The 19,055-nt window shown below is 42.6% G+C and overlaps 1 protein-coding gene and 1 non-coding gene across 2 annotated transcripts in view; one reads left to right on the top strand and one right to left on the bottom strand.

Annotated features, from left to right (window-relative positions):
• Positions 1-19,055, top strand: part of cacnb2b (calcium channel, voltage-dependent, beta 2b) — an 81,145-nt gene continuing 62,090 nt past the window's right edge. Inside the window, exons 1-2 of the mRNA XM_052462694.1 lie at positions 1-284; positions 12,781-12,843. Of these exons, the coding sequence (XP_052318654.1) occupies positions 267-284; positions 12,781-12,843 (81 nt within the window). The 5' untranslated portion in view covers positions 1-266. The remainder of the gene's footprint in view (positions 285-12,780; positions 12,844-19,055) is intronic.
• trnat-ugu (transfer RNA threonine (anticodon UGU)) lies at positions 2,135-2,210 on the bottom strand. The gene has a single exon. It is a non-coding gene; the product is annotated as a tRNA-Thr (tRNA).

Below are 19,055 nucleotides of genomic sequence, written 5' to 3'. Positions count from 1 at the left end.
GGCTTATTGAAGCCATTCACACCACTCAGCTCTGAATACTCAGCCATGCCGCACTTCACCAGGGGTTTGGATTCTGCCCTTGGTCATACAAAGGGCTCTTCTCTCGGGAATCTGTTATGAATGTTATACTTCTATCAAACAGCGGTCTCTTTGGAGACATTGTACAACAGTAGTTTGTAAAGAAGGAGTTTGTTTTGTGATATATGGGTCCTTGTTTGGACTAAATCGATCAGGGAAACCAACGGATATCTCACCCACAACAGACTATGCCTCCAAAGAAAAAGGTAAAGTGTTTAGTGTTTGTGTGTGTGTGTGTGTGTGTGTGTGTGTGTGTGTGTGTGTGTGTGTGTGTGTGTGTGTGTGTGTGTGTGTGTGTGTGTGTGTGTGTGTGTGTGTGTGTGTGTGTGTGTGTGTGTGTGTGTGTGTGTGTGTGTGTGTGTGTGTGCACAGGGAAGAATAGGATAATGTACCATCTGTTGTGTTGACTGTTAATCCCTTCATCTCTGTGTGAGTCATTTCTGCATGGCTTCTCTGAAACAGACAGGGGGACTGGGTCTATCTGAAACACAGGGTTAGGGTTACTGGGAGGAGGACTGGTCTATCTGAAACACAGGGTTAGGGTTACTGGGAGGAGGACTGGTCTATCTGAAACACAGGGTTAGGGTTACTGGGAGGACTGGGTCTATCTGAAACACAGGGTTAGGGTTACTGGGAGGAGGACTGGTCTATCTGAAACACAGGGTTAGGGGTTAGGGTTACTGGGAGGACTGGGTCTATCTGAAACACAGGGTTAGGGTTACTGGGAGGAGGACTGGTCTATCTGAAACACAGGGTTAGGGTTACTGGGAGGAGGACTGGTCTATCTGAAACACAGGGCTAGGGTTACTGGGAGGACTGGGTCTATCTGAAACACAGGGTTAGGGTTACTGGGAGGAGGACTGGTCTATCTGAAACACAGGGTTAGGGTTACTGGGAGGAGGACTGGGTCTATCTGAAACGCAGGGTTAGGGTTACTGGGAGGAGGACTGGGTCTATCTGAAACACAGGGTTAGGGTTACTGGGAGGAGGACTGAGTAGAAACCAACAAGTGTCGACCAGAGGGATGAAAGAGTTTCTGATGTTAGTAGAGAAATGGAGACAATTGCAGATTTGTTGGCTTTATCAAACTGCATCTAACATTTTTTATGTGACAAATGCCAGCTCTGCCAATTACTGTACATTCTACAGGACTGTTCCAGTGTTGTATTGCAGTCTACAGTCTACTGTGTTGTATTACAGTCTACAGGCCGGGAAACTGTGTTCTATTACAGTCTACAGGCCAGTCTACTGTGTTGTATTACAGTCTACAGGCCAGTCTACTGTGTTGTATTACAGTCTACTGGCCAGTCTAATGTGTGTATTGCAGTCTACCGGCCAGTCTAATGTGTGTAGTGCAGTCTACCGGCCAGTCTAATGTGTGTATTGCAGTCTACCGGCCAGTCTAATGTGTGTAGTGCAGTCTACCGGCCAGTCTAATGTGTGTATTGCAGTCTACCGGCCAGTCTAATGTGTGTAGTGCAGTCTACCGGCCAGTCTAATGTGTGTATTGCAGTCTACCGGCCAGTCTAATGTGTGTATTGCAGTCTACCGGCCAGTCTAATGTGTGTAGTGCAGTCTACCGGCCAGTCTAATGTGTGTATTGCAGTCTACCGGCCAGTCTAATGTGTGTATTACAGTCTACCGGCCAGTCTAATGTGTTGTATTACAGTCTACAGGCCAGTCTACTGTGTTGTATTACAGTCTACCGGCCAGTCTAATGTGTGTATTACAGTCTACCGGCCAGTCTAATGTGTGTATTACAGTCTACCGGCCAGTCTAATGTGTTGTATACAGACTACTGTGTTCTATTGCAGGCTACAGGCCGATTCTATTAACCTGAATAGGGCAATCCTCTTAGCGGTTAGGGTTGACTGGGCTTTAGACAGAGATGACTCCTATTTTCTAGCAGAAATGGAGCAAGGTATCTAGAACATTCTAGCAGAAGAAAGGAAAGACAGGGAAGTGAAGAATAATATAATAATAATATATGCCATTTAGCAGACGCTTTTATCCAAAGCGACTTACAGTCAGTCATGTGTGCATACATTCTACGTATGGGTGGTCACGGGAATCGAACCCACTACCCTGGCGTTACAAGCGCCATGCTCTACCAACTGAGCTACAGATCCACCCCAACAGTTATAACAGTAGTGCGAGAGAGGCAACAATAATGTCAACAATTGGAACGGTCGGATTAACATTGAGCTATGATGAAAAAGTGAATTTGAACAGATTGACAACTATGTATTCTAAATGGAAGATAGCAAACCTCTGCCCACTGCCTCAACACATAGGCTGGGATTCAATCAGGACTGCATTAGATTGTGTTATAGAATGAATTCCCAATTCATTCATAACCTGCTGAGTTTACCTTGAATGCGAATGAGCTAACCTTGCCTTTAAAACCTGCGCTGACAACAAGAGGTAGCATTTCCTTTAAACTTGCATTGTCTACAAGATGCGAACGTGCTAACCTTGCCTTTAAAAACTGCGCTGACAACAAGAGGTAGCATTAAACCTGCATTGTCTACCAGATGCGAACGAGCTAACCTTGCCTTTAAAACCTGAATTATCTACAAGAGGTAGCACTGCCTTTAAACCTGCATTGTCTACAAGTGGTAGCATTGCCTTTTAAACCTGCAGTCAACAAGTGATAACCTTGCCTTTAAATCCTGCAGTGTCGACAAGAAGTAGCATTGCCTTTAACTTCTTATGGCCGGGGGCAATATTGAGTAGCTTGGATGAATAAGGTGCCCTGAGTTGCCCAGAGTAAACTGCCTGCTCCTCAGTCCCAGTTGCTAATATATGCATATTATTAGTATATTTGGATAGAAAACACTGAATGATGTCTGTGAGTATAACAGAACGCATATGGCAGGCAAAAACCTGAGAAAATATCCTAACAGGAAGTGGGAAATCTGAGGCTTGTAGTTTTTTAAAACTTGCATTGTCTACAAGAGGTAGCATTGCCTTTAAAACCTGCAGTGTCTACAATAGGTAGCATTGCCTTTAAAACTTGCATTGTCTACAATAGGTAGCATTGCCTTTAAAACCTGCAGTGTCTACAATAGGTAGCATTGCCTTTAAAACTTGCATTGTCTACAAGAGGTAGCATTGCCTTTAAGGGGGTTAGGGGGCAGTATTTTCATTTTTGGAAAAAAAAAGTTCCCGTAGTAAACGGGATATTTTGTCAGGACAAGATGCTAGAATATGCATATAATTGGCAGCTTAGGATAGAAAACACTCTAAAGTTTCCAAAACTGTACAAATATTGTCTGTGAGTATAACAGAACTGATGTTGCAGGCGAAAGCCTGAGAAAAATCCAATCTGGAAGTGCCTCATGTTTTGAAAGCGCTGCGTTCCAATGTGTCTCTATTGAGCAGTGAATGGGCTATTAACCAGATTATTCCTTCTCCGTATTCCCGAAGGTGTCTACAGCATTGTGATGTAGTTTTACGCATTTATGTTGAAGAATAGCCGTAGGCGGCTACATTGCGCAAGTGGTCACCTGATGCTCCCAGAGAGATTCTCGAGTAAAATACAGAGGTAGCCATTACTCCAATCGGTCCTCCTGAAAAACGAATTGTCCCGTTGGATATATTATCGAATAGATATTTGAAAAACACCGTGAGGATTGATTATAAACAACGTTTGCCATGTTTCTGTCGATATTATGGAGCTAATTTGGAATATTTTTCGCCGTTTTCGTGACTGCAATTTCCTGGAGATTTCTCAGCCAAACGTGAAGAACAAACGGAGCTATTTCGCCTACAAAAATAATATTCTGGGAAAAAAGGAACATTTGCTATCTAACTGGGAGTCTCGTGAGTGAAAACATCCGAAGCTCATCAAAGGTAAACAATTTAATTTGATTGCTTTTCTGATTTCCGTGACCAAGTTACCTGCTGCTAGCTGGACAAAATGCTATGCTAAGCTATCGATAAACTTACACAAATGCTTGTCACACATGTACACATGGAATTTGCACTGTAGATGTGGTAGTGGTAGAGTATTTGCCTAAGGACGCAATGTGTCGTGAAATTTGTGAATGTATTGTTAGGTTATTAGAATTGAAAATCTGAGATGACAGGGTGATTAACAAAAGGCTAAGCTGTGTCTTAATATATTTCACTTGTGATTTTCATGAATAGGAATAGTTTCTTGTAATATTTATGTCCGTTGCGTTATGCTAATTAGTGTCAGATGATGACAACGGTCCGGTTCACGGGATGAGGTGTCACTAGAAGTTAAAGCTTGCAGTGTCTACAATAGGTAGCATTGCCTTTAAAACCTACATTATCTACAAGAGGTAGCACTGTCTAATTCTACACAATTCTAATCATTCAAAAATAAAGCGGCCCAAGTCTAATTCTACATTACATCATCATTCCAAACTAAAGTGGCCCAAGTCTAATTCTACATTACATCATAATTCCAAACTAATGCGGCCCAAGTCTAATTCTACATCATCATTCCAAACTAATGCGGCCAAGTCTATTCTACATTACATCATCATTCCAAACTAAAGTGGCCCAAGTCTAATTCTACATTACATCATAATTCCAAACTAAAGTGGCCCAAGTCTAATTCTACATCATCATTCCAAACTAAAGTGGCCCAAGTCTAATTCTACATTACATCATCATTCCAAACTAAAGTGGCCCAAGTCTAATTCTACATTACATCATAATTCCAAACTAATGCGGCCCAAGTCTAATTCTACATCATCATTCCAAACTAATGCGGCCAAGTCTATTCTACATTACATCATCATTCCAAACTAAAGTGGCCCAAGTCTAATTCTACATTACATCATAATTCCAAACTAAAGTGGCCCAAGTCTAATTCTACATCACATAATCATTACACACTAAAGCGTCCCAAGTTGAATTCTACATTTGTATTTGTATTTGTTTTGGATCCCCATTACTTTTCCTGGGGTCCAGCAAAATTAAGGCAGGTGCTTCTACACCTGCACTGCTTGCTGTTTGGGGTTTTAGGCTGGGTTTCTGTACAGCACTTTGAGATATCAGCTGATGTACGAAGGGCTATATAAATACATTTGATTTGATTTATACAATTCTAAAAACATAACAATACATTCACAAATTTCACAACACATTGTGTCCTTAGGCAAATACTCTACCACTACCACATCTACAGTGCAAATTCCATGTGTACATGTGTGTATTTACATTACATTTAAGTCATTTAGCAGACGCTCTTATCCAGAGCGACTTACAAATTGGTGCATTCACCTTATGACATCCAGTGGAACAGTCACTTTACAATAGTGCGCATGTTATCATGTGGGCATGCATGTGTCTGTGCCTATGTTTGTGTTACTTCACAGTCCTCGCTGTTCCATAAGATGTATTTGTATCTGTTTTTTAAATCTAATTCTACTGCTTGCATCAGTTACTTGATGTGGAATTGAGTTCCATGTAGTCATGGTTCTATGTAGTACTGTGCGCCTCCCATAGTCTGTTCTGGACTTGGGGACTGTGAAGAGACCTCTGGTGACATGTCTTGTGGGGTATGTATGGGTGTCTGAGCTGTGTGCTAGTAGTTTAAACAGACCTCTGGTGACATGTCTTGTGGGGTATGAATGGGTGTCCGAGCTGTGTGCCAGCAGTTCAAACAGACAACTCGGTGCATTCAACATGTCAATCTCTCATAAAAACAAGTAGTGATGAAGTCAATCTCTCCTCCACTTTGAGCCAAGAGAGATTGACATGCATATTATTAATATTAGCTTTCTGTACATCCAAGGGCCAGCTGTGCTGCCCTGTTCTGAGCCAATTGCAACTTTCCTAAGTACTTTTTTTTGTGGCACCTGACCACACGACGGAACAGTAGTCCAGGTGCTACAAAACTAGGACCTGTAGGACCTGCCTTGTTGATAGTGTTGTTAAGAAGGTAGAAACTAGAGCCCATAGGACCTGCCTTGTTGATAGTGTTGTTAAGAAGGTAGAAACTAGAGCATGTAGGACCTGCCTTGTTGATAGTGTTGTTAAGAAGGTAGAAACTAGGGCCTGTGGGACCTGCCTTGTTGATAGTGTTGTTAAGAAGGTAGAAACTACAACCTGTAGGATCTGCCTTGTTGATAGTGTTGTTAAGAAGGTAGAAACTAGAACCTGTAGGATCTGCCTTGTTGATAGTGTTGTTAAGAAGGTAGAAACTAGGGCCTGTGGGACCTGCCTTGTTGATAGTGTTGTTAAGAAGGTAGAAACTAGGGCCTGTGGGACCTGCCTTGTTGATAGTGTTGTTAAGAAGGTAGAAACTAGAGCCTGTAGGACCTGCCTTGTTGATAGTGTTGTTAAGAAGGTAGAAACTAGAGCCTGTAGGACCTGCCTTGTTGATAGTGCTGTTAAGAAGGTAGAAACTAGAACCTGTAGGATCTGCCTTGTTGATAGTGTTGTTAAGAAGGTAGAAACTAGAACCTGTAGGATCTGCCTTGTTGATAGTGTTGTTAAGAAGGTAGAAACTAGAACCTGTAGGATCTGCCTTGTTGATAGTGTTGTTAAGAAGGTAGAAACTAGAACCTGTAGGATCTGCCTTGTTGATAGTGTTGTTAAGAAGGTAGAAACTAGGGCCTGTGGGACCTGCCTTGTTGATAGTGTTGTTAAGAAGGTAGAAACTAGAACCTGTAGGATCTGCCTTGTTGATAGTGTTGTTAAGAAGGTAGAAACTAGAACCTGTAGGATCTGCCTTGTTGATAGTGTTGTTAAGAAGGTAGAAACTAGGGCCTGTAGGAACTGCCTTGTTGATAGTGTTGTTAAGAAGGTAGAAACTAGAACCTGTAGGATCTGCCTTGTTGATAGTGTTGTTAAGAAGGTAGAAACTAGAACCTGTAGGATCTGCCTTGTTGATAGTGTTGTTAAGAAGGTAGAAACTAGAACCTGTACGACCTGCCTTGTTGATAGTGTTGTTAAGAAGGTAGAAACTAGAACCTGTAGGATCTGCCTTGTTGATAGTGTTGTTAAGAAGGTAGAAACTAGAACCTGTAGGACCTGCCTTGTTGATAGTGTTGTTAAGAAGGTAGAAACTAGAACCTGTAGGACCTGCCTTGTTGATAGTGTTGTTAAGAAGGTAGAAACTAGAACCTGTAGGATCTGCCTTGTTGATAGTGCTGTTAAGAAGGTAGAAACTAGAACCTGTAGGATCTGCCTTGTTGATAGTGTTGTTAAGAAGGTAGAAACTAGAACCTGTAGGATCTGCCTTGTTGATAGTGTTGTTAAGAAGGTAGAAACTACAACCTGTAGGATCTGCCTTGTTGATAGTGTTGTTAAGAAGGTAGAAACTAGAACCTGTAGGATCTGCCTTGTTGATAGTGTTGTTAAGAAGGTAGAGCAGCGCTTTTTTATTGATTTACTTCTCCCCATCTTAGCTACTGTTGTATCAATATGTTTTGACCATGACAGTTTACAATATAGTGTTACTCCAAGCAGTTTAGTCATTTCAACTTGCTCAATTTCCACATTATTTATTACAATATTTAGTTGAGGTTTAGGGTTCAGTGAATGATTTGTCCCAAATACAATGCTTAGTTTTAGAAATATTTAGGACTAACTTATTCCTTGCCATCCACTCTGAAACTAACTGCAGCTCTTTGATAAATGTTGCAGTCATTTCAGTCGCTGTAGTAGCTGACATGTATAGAGTTGATTCATCCGCATACATAGAAACCTTACTCAAAGCCAGAGGCATGTCATTATTAGTTTGAAAAAAGTAATGGGCCTAGACAGCTTCCATGGGGAATTCCTGATTCTTGCTGGATTATGTTGGAAAGGCTTCCATTAAAGAACACCCTCTGAGTTCTGTTAGACAGGAAACTCTTTATCCACAATATAAATTACATCATCATTCCAAACTAAAAAAGGACCATTCTAATTCTACATCACATCATCAATACAAACTAAGGCGGCCCAAGTCTAATTCTAAATCACCATTACAAACTAACTCGATCCAAGTCTAAATCTACATCACCATTACACATTATTTTTTTTTATTTTTTTTTTATTTATTTATTTTTTTTTTTTTTTTTTTTTTTTAAACCTGGATAACACTCGCCAGCCCAGCTTCCCTGCCCATCCACCGCTGCCCCCTGGACACTGATCTCTTGGCTACATAGCTGACGCACGCTGGACTGTCCATTAATCACGGTACTCCATTCTGCTTGTTTGTTTTATCTGTCGACCCAGTTGCCTAGTCAACGCCATTTTACCTGCTGTTTGTTGTGCTAGCTGATTAGCCTCGCCTACTGTTTTTAGCTAGCTTTCCCAATTCAACACCTGTGATTACTGTATGCCTCGCTGTATGTCTCTCCCAAATGTCAATATGCCTTGTATACTGTTGTTCAGGTTAGTTATCATTGTTTTAGTTCACAATGGAGCCCCTAGATCCACTCTGCATACCCCTGTTACCTCCTTTGTCCCACCCCCCACACATGCGGTGACCTCACCCATTACAACCAGCATGTCCAGAGATACAACCTCTCTCATCATCACCCAGTGCCTGGGCTTACCTCCGCTGTACCCGCACCCCACCATACCCCTGTCTGCGCATTATGCCCTGAATATATTCTACCATGCCCAGAAACCTGCTCCTCTTATCCTCTGCCCCCAACGCTCTAGGCGACCAGTTTTGATAGCCTTTAGCCGCACCCTCATACTACTCCTTCTCTGTTCGCGGGTGATGTGGAGGTAAACCCAGGCCCTGCATGTCCCCAGGTACCCTCATTTGTTGACTTCTGTGATCGAAAAAGTCTTGGTTTTATGCATGTCAACATCAGAAGCCTCCTCCCTAAGTTTGTTTTACTCACTGCTTTAGCACACTCTGCTAACCCTGATGTCCTTGCCGTGTCTGAATCCTGGCTCAGGAAGGCCACCAAAAATTCAGAGATTTCCATACCCAACTATAACATCTTCCGTCAAGATAGAACTGCCAAAGGGGGCGGAGTCGCAGTCTACTGCAGAGATAGCCTGCAAAGTAATGTCATACTTTCCAGGTCCTTACCCAAACAGTTTGAACTACTAATTTTGAAAATTACTCTCTCCAGAAACAAGTCTCTCACTGTTGCCGCCTGCTACCGACCCCGTCAGCTCCCAGCTGTGCCCTGGACACCATTTGTGAATTGATCGCCCCCATCTAGCTTCAGAGTTTGTCCTGTTAGGTGACCTAAACTGGGATATGCTTAACACCCCGGCAGTCCTACAATCTAAGCTAGATGCCCTCAATCTCACGCAAATCATCAAGGAACCCACCAGGTACAACCCTAACTCTGTAAACAAGGGCACCCTCATAGACGTCATCCTGACCAACTGGCCCTCCAAATATACCTCCGCTGTCTTCAACCAGGATCTCAGCGATCACTGCCTCATCGCCTGTATCCGCCACGGAGCCGCAGTCAAACGACCACCCCTCATCACTGTCAAACGCTCCCTAAAACACTTCTGTGAGCAGGCCTTTCTAATCGACCTGGCCCGTGTATCCTGGAAGGACATTGACCTCATCCCGTCAGTTGAGGATGCCTGGTCATTCTTTAAAAGTAACTTCCTCACCATTTTGGATAAGCATGCTCCGTTCAAAAAATGCAGAACCAAGAACAGATACAGCCCTTGGTTCACTCCAGACCTGACTGCCCTCGACCAGCACAAAAACATCCTGTGGCGGACTGCAATAGCATCGAATAGCCCCGTGATATGCAACTGTTCAGGGAAGTCAGGAACCAATACACGCAGTCAGTCAGGAAAGCTAAGGCCAGCTTCTTCAGGCAAAAGTTTGCATCCTGTAGCTCCAACTCCAAAAAGTTCTGGGACACTGTGAAGTCCATGGAGAACAAGAGCACCTCCTCCCAGCTGCCCACTGCACTGAGGCTAGGAAACACGGTCTCCACCGATAAATCCATGATTATCGAAAACTTCAATAAGCACTTCTCAACGGCTGGCCATGCCTTCCGCCTGGCTACTCCAACCTCGGCCAACAGCTCCGCCCCCCGTAGTTCCTCACCCAAGCCTCTCCAGGTTCTCCTTTACCCAAATCCAGATAGCAGATGTTCTGAAAGAGCTGCAAAACCTGGACCCGTACAAATCAGCTGGGCTTGACAATCTGGACCCGCTATTTCTGAAACTATCTGCCGCCATTGTCGCAACCCCTATTACCAGCCTGTTCAACCTCTCTTTCATATCGTCTGAGATCCCCAAGGATTGGAAAGCTGCCGCAGTCATCCCCCTCTTCAAAGGAGGAGACACCCTGGACCCAAACTGCTATAGACCTATATCCATCCTGCCCTGCCTATCTAAGGTCTTCGAAAGCCAAGTCAACAAACAGGTCACTGACCATCTCGAATCCCACCGTACCTTCTCCGCTGTGCAATCTGGTTTCCGAGCCGGTCACGGGTGCACCTCAGCCACACTCAAGGTACTAAATGATATCATAACCGCCATCGATAAAAGACAGTACTGTGCAGCCGTCTTCATCGACCTCGCCAAGGCTTTCGACTCTGTCAATCACCAAATTCTTATCGGCAGACTCAACAGCCTCGGTTTTTCGGATGACTGCCTTGCCTGGTTCACCAATTACTTTGCAGACAGAGTTCAGTGTGTCAAATCAGAGGGCATGCTGTCCGGTCCTCTGGCAGTCTCTATGGGGGTGCCACAGGGTTCAATTCTCGGGCCGACTCTTTTCTCTGTATATATCAATGATGTTGCTCTTGCTGCGGGCGATTCCCTGATCCACCTCTACGCAGACGACACCATTCTATATACTTTCGGCCCGTCATTGGACACTGTGCTATCAAACCTCCAAACGAGCTTCAATGCCATACAGCACTCCTTCCGTGGCCTCCAACTGCTCTTAAACGCGAGTAAAACCAAATGCATGCTTTTCAACCGATCGCTGCCTGCACCCGCATGCCCGACTAGCATCACCACCCTGGATGGTTCCAACCTTGAATATGTGGACATCTATAAGTACCTAGGTGTCTGGCTAGACTGCAAACTCTCCTTCCAGACTCACATCAAACATCTCCAATCAAAAATCAAATCCAGAGTCGGCTTTCTATTCCGCAACAAAGCCTCCTTCACTCACGCTGCCAAGCTTACCCTAGTAAAACTGACTATCCTACCGATCCTCGACTTCGGCGATGTCATCTACAAAATGGCTTCCAACACTCTACTCAGCAAACTGGATGCAGTCTATCACAGTGCCATCCGTTTTGTCACTAAAGCACCTTATACCACCCACCACTGCGACTTGTATGCTCTAGTCGGCTGGCCCTCACTACATATTCGTCGCCAGACCCACTGGCTCCAGGTCATTTACAAGTCCATGCTAGGTAAAGCTCCGCCTTATCTCAGTTCACTGGTCACGATGGCAACACCCATCCGTAGCACGCGCTCCAGCAGGTGTATCTCACTGATCATCCCTAAAGCCAACACCTCATTTGGCCGCCTTTCGTTCCAGTACTCTGCTGCCTGTGACTGGAACGAATTGCAAAAATCGCTGAAGTTGGAGACTTTTATCTCCTCACCAACTTCAAACATCAGCTATCCGAGCAGCTAACCGATCGCTGCAGCTGTACATAGTCTATAGGTAAATAGCTCACCCTTTTTCACCTACCTCATTCCCATACTGTTTTTATACTGTTTTTATTTATTTACTTTTCTGCTCTTTTGCACACCAATATCTCTACCTGTACATGCCCATCTGATCATTTATCACTCCAGTGTTAATCTGCAAAATTGTATTATTCGCCTACCTCCTCATGCCTTTTGCACACATTGTATATAGACTGCCCATTTTTTTCTACTGTGTTATTGACTTGCTAATTGTTTACTCCATGTGTAACTCTGTGTTGTCTGTTCACACTGCTATGCTTTATCTTGGCCAGGTCGCAGTTGCAAATGAGAACTTGTTCTCAACTAGCCTACCTGGTTAAATAAAGGTGAAATAAAAAAATAAAAATAAAAAAATTAAAGAGGCCCAAGTCTAATTCTACATTACATCATCATTACAAACAGAAGCAATTCAAGTCTAATTCTACATAAGCATTACAAACTAATGTTGACAAAGTCTAATTCTACATCACATCATCATTACGAACTAATCCGTCCCAAGTCTAATTCTAAGCCAAATTATCATTACAAACTAAAGAGGCCCAAGCTTAATTCTACATTACATCAGCACGGCAAACTAAAGCGGCCCCCAAGTCTAATTCCAAATCATCATTAAAGCAGCCCAAGTCTAATTCTAAGTCATCATTACAAACTAAAGCTGCCCAATTCTCCATTACACCAACATTACAGAACAGCAGCCCAAGTCTAATTCTCCATTACAGAACAGAAGCCCAAGTCTAATTGTCCATTACAGAACAGCAGCCCAAGTCTAATTGTCCATTACAGAACAGCAGCCCAAGTCTAATTCTACGTCACATAATCAACACAAACTAAGGCGGCCCAAGTCTAATTCTACATCACCATTACAATTTAGAGGCCCAAATGGAATTCTATGTAATTCATTACAAACTAAGGTGGCCCAAGTCTAATTCTACACCATCATTACAAACTAAAGAGGCCCAATTCTAATTCTGCATCACATCATATTTACAAACTAAAGGGGCCCAAGTCTAATTCTACATCAACTCATCATTACAAACTAAAGCATCCCAAGTCTAATTCTGACTCCCTTTCTCTCTCCAGACCCTGAGGGACGTAGATGGTCATGAGGAGCGGAATGCCCAGGTCCAGTTGGAGAAGGCCAAGGTACGCCCCCAATCTAACTACCTCGATCCCTTGTTTCTTATCTCCTTCCTTACTTGGTTTCAGAGCATTTCATGTCATTATGTACGTAAATCTGAGACTCTAAATCTGGTATTCTATGTATTCATTTGTGGATGTCCATTATCCATTTCGTATGATATGTTGAGAATTGAAAAACCTACAGTATGTTACGTATTTGCAAAATGTATGCTATGTTTTGAATTACAATTTGTTTAGTCTAACGTTAGCTAGATGGCTAATGTTAGCTAGCTGGCTAACGTTAGCTTGGCTAGGAGGTAAGTTTACGTTTAGGAGTTAGGTTAAAGGGTTAAGGTTAGGGGAAGGGTTAGCTAAAATGTTTAAGGTCTGTGTTAGGGGAAGGGTTAGCTAACATGCTAAGTACTTGGAAAGTAGCTAAAAATGTGTAACTAGTTGAACAGTTATTAGCTAAATGAGCTAAAATGCTAAAGTTTTCCATGATGAAATTCAAATACACAATCTTTGGGTTGCTAGATGTTCACCTTATTCGCCCACCCATCCACCCTGACCAACCACCATTCTTTTGATATGTAACCATATCAAACATAACATATCATACTAATTTGAATATACCTGATTTACATTTGATCATCTTACACCTACTCAGAGACCAGGCTGCCTCCCCATCTCTTCTCTATGTTACCAGTGCAAGTCTGTTGTCTTCACTATTACCAGTACAAGTCTGTTGTCTTCCCTCTTACCAGTATAGGTCTGTTGTCTTCTCTGTTACCAGTATAGGTCTGTTGTCTTCTCTGTTACCAGGACAAGTCTGTTGTCTTCCCTCTTACCAGTATAGGTCTGTTGTCTTCTCTGTTACCAGTATAGGTCTGTTGTCTTCCCTCTTACCAGTATAGGTCTGTTGTCTTCCCTCTTACCAGTATAGGTCTGTTGTCTTCCCTCCTACCAGTATAGGTCTGTTGTCTTCCCTCCTACCAGTATAGGTCTGTTGTCTTCCCTCCTACCAGTATAGGTCTGTTGTCTTCCCTCCTACCAGTATAGGTCTGTTGTCTTCCCTCCTACCAGTATAGGTCTGTTGTCTTCCCTCTTACCAGTATAGGTCTGTTGTCTTCCCTCCTACCAGTATAGGTCTGTTGTCTTCCCTCCTACCAGTATAGGTCTGTTGTCTTCCCTCCTACCAGTATAGGTCTGTTGTCTTCCCTCCTACCAGTATAGGTCTGTTGTCTTCCCTCCTACCAGTATAGGTCTGTTGTCTTCCCTGTTACCAGTATAGGTCTGTTGTCTTCCCTCCTACCAGTATAGGTCTGTTGTCTTCCCTCCTACCAGTATAGGTCTGTTGTCTTCCCTCCTACCAGTATAGGTCTGTTGTCTTCCCTGTTACCAGTATAGGTCTGTTGTCTTCTCTGTTACCAGTATAGGTCTGTTGTCTTCCCTCCTACCAGTATAGGTCTGTTGTCTTCCCTCCTACCAGTATAGGTCTGTTGTCTTCCCTGTTACCAGTATAGGTCTGTTGTCTTCTCTGTTACCAGTATAGGTCTGTTGTCTTCCCTCCTACCAGTATAGGTCTGTTGTCTTCCCTCCTACCAGTATAGGTCTGTTGTCTTCTCTGTTACCAGTATAGGTCTGTTGTCTTCCCTCTTACCAGTATAGGTCTGTTGTCTTCACTATTACCAGTATAGGTCTGTTGTCTTCACTATTACCAGTATAGGTCTGTTGTCTTCCCTCCTACCAGTATAGGTCTGTTGTCTTCTCTGTTACCAGTATAGGTCTGTTGTCTTCCCTCCTACCAGTATAGGTCTGTTGTCTTCCCTCTTACCAGTATAGGTCTGTTGTCTTCCCTCTTACCAGTATAGGTCTGTTGTCTTCCCTCCTACCAGTATAGGTCTGTTGTCTTCCCTGTTACCAGTATAGGTCTGTTGTCTTCTCTGTTACCAGTATAGGTCTGTTGTCTTCCCTCCGACCAGTATAGGTCTGTTGTCTTCCCTCCTACCAGTATAGGTCTGTTGTCTTCCCTCCTACCAGTATAGGTCTGTTGTCTTCTCTGTTACCAGGACGAGTTTGTTGTCTTTTCTGTGTTCCCGGTGCACTTCTGTTGTCTTCCCTGTTTAACCAGTACGTCTGTTATAATAATAATAATAATATGCCATTTAGCAGACGCTTTTATCCAAAGCGACTTACAGTCATGTGTGCATACATTCTACGTATGGGTGGTCCCGAGAATCAAACCCACTACCCTGGCGTTACAAGCGCCATGCTCTACCAACTGAGCTACAGAAGGACCACTGTTGTCTTCCCTGTTTAACCAGTACATCTGTTGTTGTCTCTGTTTAACCAGTACGCCTATTGTCTTCCCTGTTTAACCAGTACGTCTGTTGTCTTCTCTGTTTAACCAGTACGCCTGTTGTTGTCTCTGTTTAACCAGTACGCCTATTGTCTTCCCTGTTTAACCAGTACGTCTGTTGTGGTCTCTGTTTAACCAGTACGCCTATTGTCTTCCCTGTTTAACCAGTACGTCTGTTGTTGTCTCTGTTTAACCAGTACGCCTATTGTCTTCCCTGTTTAACCAGTACGCCTATTGTCTTCCCTGTTTAACCAGTAAGCCTATTGTCTTCCCTGTTTAACCAGTACGCCTGTTGTTGTCTCTGTTTAACCAGTACGCCTATTGTCTTCCCTGTTTAACCAGTAAGCCTATTGTCTTTCCTGTTTAACCAGTAAGCCTATTGTCTTCCCTGTTTAACCAGTAAGCCTATTGTCTTCCCTGTTTAACCAGTACGCCTGTTGTTGTCTCTGTTTAACCAGTACGCCTATTGTCTTCCCTGTTTAACCAGTACGCCTGTTGTTGTCTCTGTTTAACCAGTACGCCTATTGTCTTCCCTGTTTAACCAGTAAGCCTGTTGTTGTCTCTGTTTAACCAGTACGCCTATTGTCTTCCCTGTTTAACCAGTACGCCTGTTGTTGTCTCTGTTTAACCAGTACGCCTATTGTCTTCCCTGTTTAACCAGTAAGCCTATTGTCTTTCCTGTTACCAGTATGTCTGTTGTTGTCTCTGTTTAACCAGTACATCTGTTGTTGTCTCTGTTTAACCAGTACGTCTGTTGTTGTCTCTGTTTAACCAGTACGCCTATTGTCTTCCCTGTTTAACCAGTAAGCCTATTGTCTTTCCTGTTACCAGTATGTCTGTTGTTGTCTCTGTTTAACCAGTACGTCTGTTGTTGTCTCTGTTTAACCAGTACGCCTGTTGTCTTCTCTGTTTAACCAGTTCAAGCCTGTTGTCTTCCCTGTTTAACCAGTACGTCTGTTGTTGTCTCTGTTTAACCAGTACATCTGTTGTCTTCCCTGTTTAACCAGTACGTCTGTTGTTGTCTCTGTTTAACCAGTATGCCTATTGTCTTCCCTGTTTAACCAGTACGCCTATTGTCTTTCCTGTTACCAGTACATCTATTGTCTTCCCTGTTTAACCAGTACATCTGTTGTCTTCCCTGTTTAACCAGTACATCTGTTGTCTTCCCTGTTTAACCAGTACGCCTATTGTCTTTCCTGTTACCAGTACATCTGTTGTCTTCTCTGTTTAAACAGTACATCTATTGTCTTCCCTGTTTAAACAGTACATCTATTGTCTTTCCTGTTACCAGTACATCTATTGTCTTCTCTGTTTAACCAGTACGTCTGTTGTCTTCTCTGTTTAACCAGTACATCTATTGTCTTCTCTGTTTAACCAGTACATCTGTTGTCTTCTCTGTTTAACCAGTACATCTATTGTCTTCTCTGTTTAAACAGTACATCTGTTGTTGTCTCTGTTTAACCAGTACATCTATTGTCTTCTCTGTTTAACCAGTACGTCTGTTGTTGTCTTCTCTGTTTAACCAGTACATCTATTGTCTTCTCTGTTTAACCAGTACATCTATTGTCTTCCCTGTTTAACCAGTACGTCTGTTGTCTTCTCTGTTTAACCAGTACGTCTGTTGTCTTCTCTGTTTAACCAGTACGTCTGTTGTCTTCTCTGTTTAACCAGTACATCTGTTGTCTTCCCTGTTTAACCAGTACACCTATTGTCTTCTCTGTTTAACCAGTACATCTATTGTCTTCCCTGTTTAACCAGTACATCTATTGTCTTTCCTGTTACCAGTACATCTATTGTCTTCTCTGTTTAACCAGTACGTCTGTTGTCTTCTCTGTTTAACCAGTACATCTATTGTCTTCTCTGTTTAACCAGTACATCTGTTGTCTTCTCTGTTTAACCAGTACATCTATTGTCTTCTCTGTTTAAACAGTACATCTGTTGTTGTCTCTGTTTAACCAGTACATCTATTGTCTTCTCTGTTTAACCAGTACGTCTGTTGTTGTCTTCTCTGTTTAACCAGTACATCTATTGTCTTCTCTGTTTAACCAGTACATCTATTGTCTTCCTGTTTAACCAGTACGTCTGTTGTCTTCTCTGTTTAACCAGTACGTCTGTTGTCTTCTCTGTTTAACCAGTACGTCTGTTGTCTTCTCTGTTTAACCAGTACGCCTATTGTCTTTCCTGTTTAACCAGTACATATATTGTCTTCCCTGTTTAACCAGTACGTCTGTTGTTGTCTCTGTTTAACCAGTACGCCTATTGTCTTCTCTGTTTAACCAGTACATCTGTTGTCTTCCCTGTTTAACCAGTACGCCTATTGTCTTCTCTGTTTAACCAGTACATCTGTTGTCTTCTCTGTTTAACCAGTACATCTGATGTCTTCTCTGTTTAACCAGTACATCTATTGTCTTCCCTGTTTAACCAGTACGTCTGTTTTTTCTCTGTTTAACCAGTACATCTATTGTCTTCTCTGTTTAACCAGTATGTCTGTTGTCTTCTCTGTTTAACCAGTACGCCTATTGTCTTTCCTGTTCAACCAGTACATCTATTGTCTTCCCTGTTTAACCACTACGTCTGTTGTTGTCTCTGTTTAACCAGTACGCCTATTGTCTTCTCTGTTTAACCAGTACATCTGTTGTCTTCTCTGTTTAACCAGTACATCTGTTGTCTTCTCTGTTTAAACAGTACGTCTGTTGTTGTCTCTGTTTAACCAGTACATCTGTTGTCTTCTCTGTTTAACCAGTACATCTATTGTCTTCCCTGTTTAACCAGTACGCCTATTGTCTTTCCTGTTACCAGTACGTCTGTTGTTTTCTCTGTTTAACCAGTACATCTGTTGTTGTCTCTGTTTAACCAGTACGCCTATTGTCTTCCCTGTTTAACCAGTAAGCCTATTGTCTTTCCTGTTACCAGTATGTCTGTTGTTGTCTCTGTTTAACCAGTACATCTGTTGTTGTCTCTGTTTAACCAGTATGTCTGTTGTTGTCTCTGTTTAACCAGTACGTCTGTTGTTGTCTCTGTTTAACCAGTACGCCTGTTGTCTTTCCTGTTACCAGTATGTCTGTTGTTGTCTCTGTTTAACCAGTACGTCTGTTGTTGTCTCTGTTTAACCAGTACGCCTGTTGTCTTCTCTGTTTAACCAGTTCAAGCCTGTTGTCTTCCCTGTTTAACCAGTACGTCTGTTGTTGTCTCTGTTTAACCAGTACATCTGTTGTCTTCCCTGTTTAACCAGTACGTCTGTTGTTGTCTCTGTTTAACCAGTATGCCTATTGTCTTCCCTGTTTAACCAGTACGCCTATTGTCTTTCCTGTTACCAGTACATCTATTGTCTTCCCTGTTTAACCAGTACATCTGTTGTCTTCCCTGTTTAACCAGTACATCTGTTGTCTTCCCTGTTTAACCAGTACGCCTATTGTCTTTCCTGTTACCAGTACATCTGTTGTCTTCTCTGTTTAAACAGTACATCTATTGTCTTCCCTGTTTAAACAGTACATCTATTGTCTTTCCTGTTACCAGTACATCTATTGTCTTCTCTGTTTAACCAGTACGTCTGTTGTCTTCTCTGTTTAACCAGTACATCTATTGTCTTCTCTGTTTAACCAGTACATCTGTTGTCTTCTCTGTTTAACCAGTACATCTATTGTCTTCTCTGTTTAAACAGTACATCTGTTGTTGTCTCTGTTTAACCAGTACATCTATTGTCTTCTCTGTTTAACCAGTACGTCTGTTGTTGTCTTCTCTGTTTAACCAGTACATCTATTGTCTTCTCTGTTTAACCAGTACATCTATTGTCTTCCCTGTTTAACCAGTACGTCTGTTTTCTTCTCTGTTTAACCAGTACGTCTGTTGTCTTCTCTGTTTAACCAGTACGTCTGTT

This window comes from Oncorhynchus keta, chromosome 15, assembly GCF_023373465.1.
Source record: "Oncorhynchus keta strain PuntledgeMale-10-30-2019 chromosome 15, Oket_V2, whole genome shotgun sequence".
In the NCBI taxonomy this organism is placed as follows: Eukaryota; Metazoa; Chordata; class Actinopteri; order Salmoniformes; family Salmonidae; genus Oncorhynchus; species Oncorhynchus keta.
Note: the sequence above shows the minus strand (reverse complement) of the source record. Positions and strands in the feature narration are given on the sequence as shown.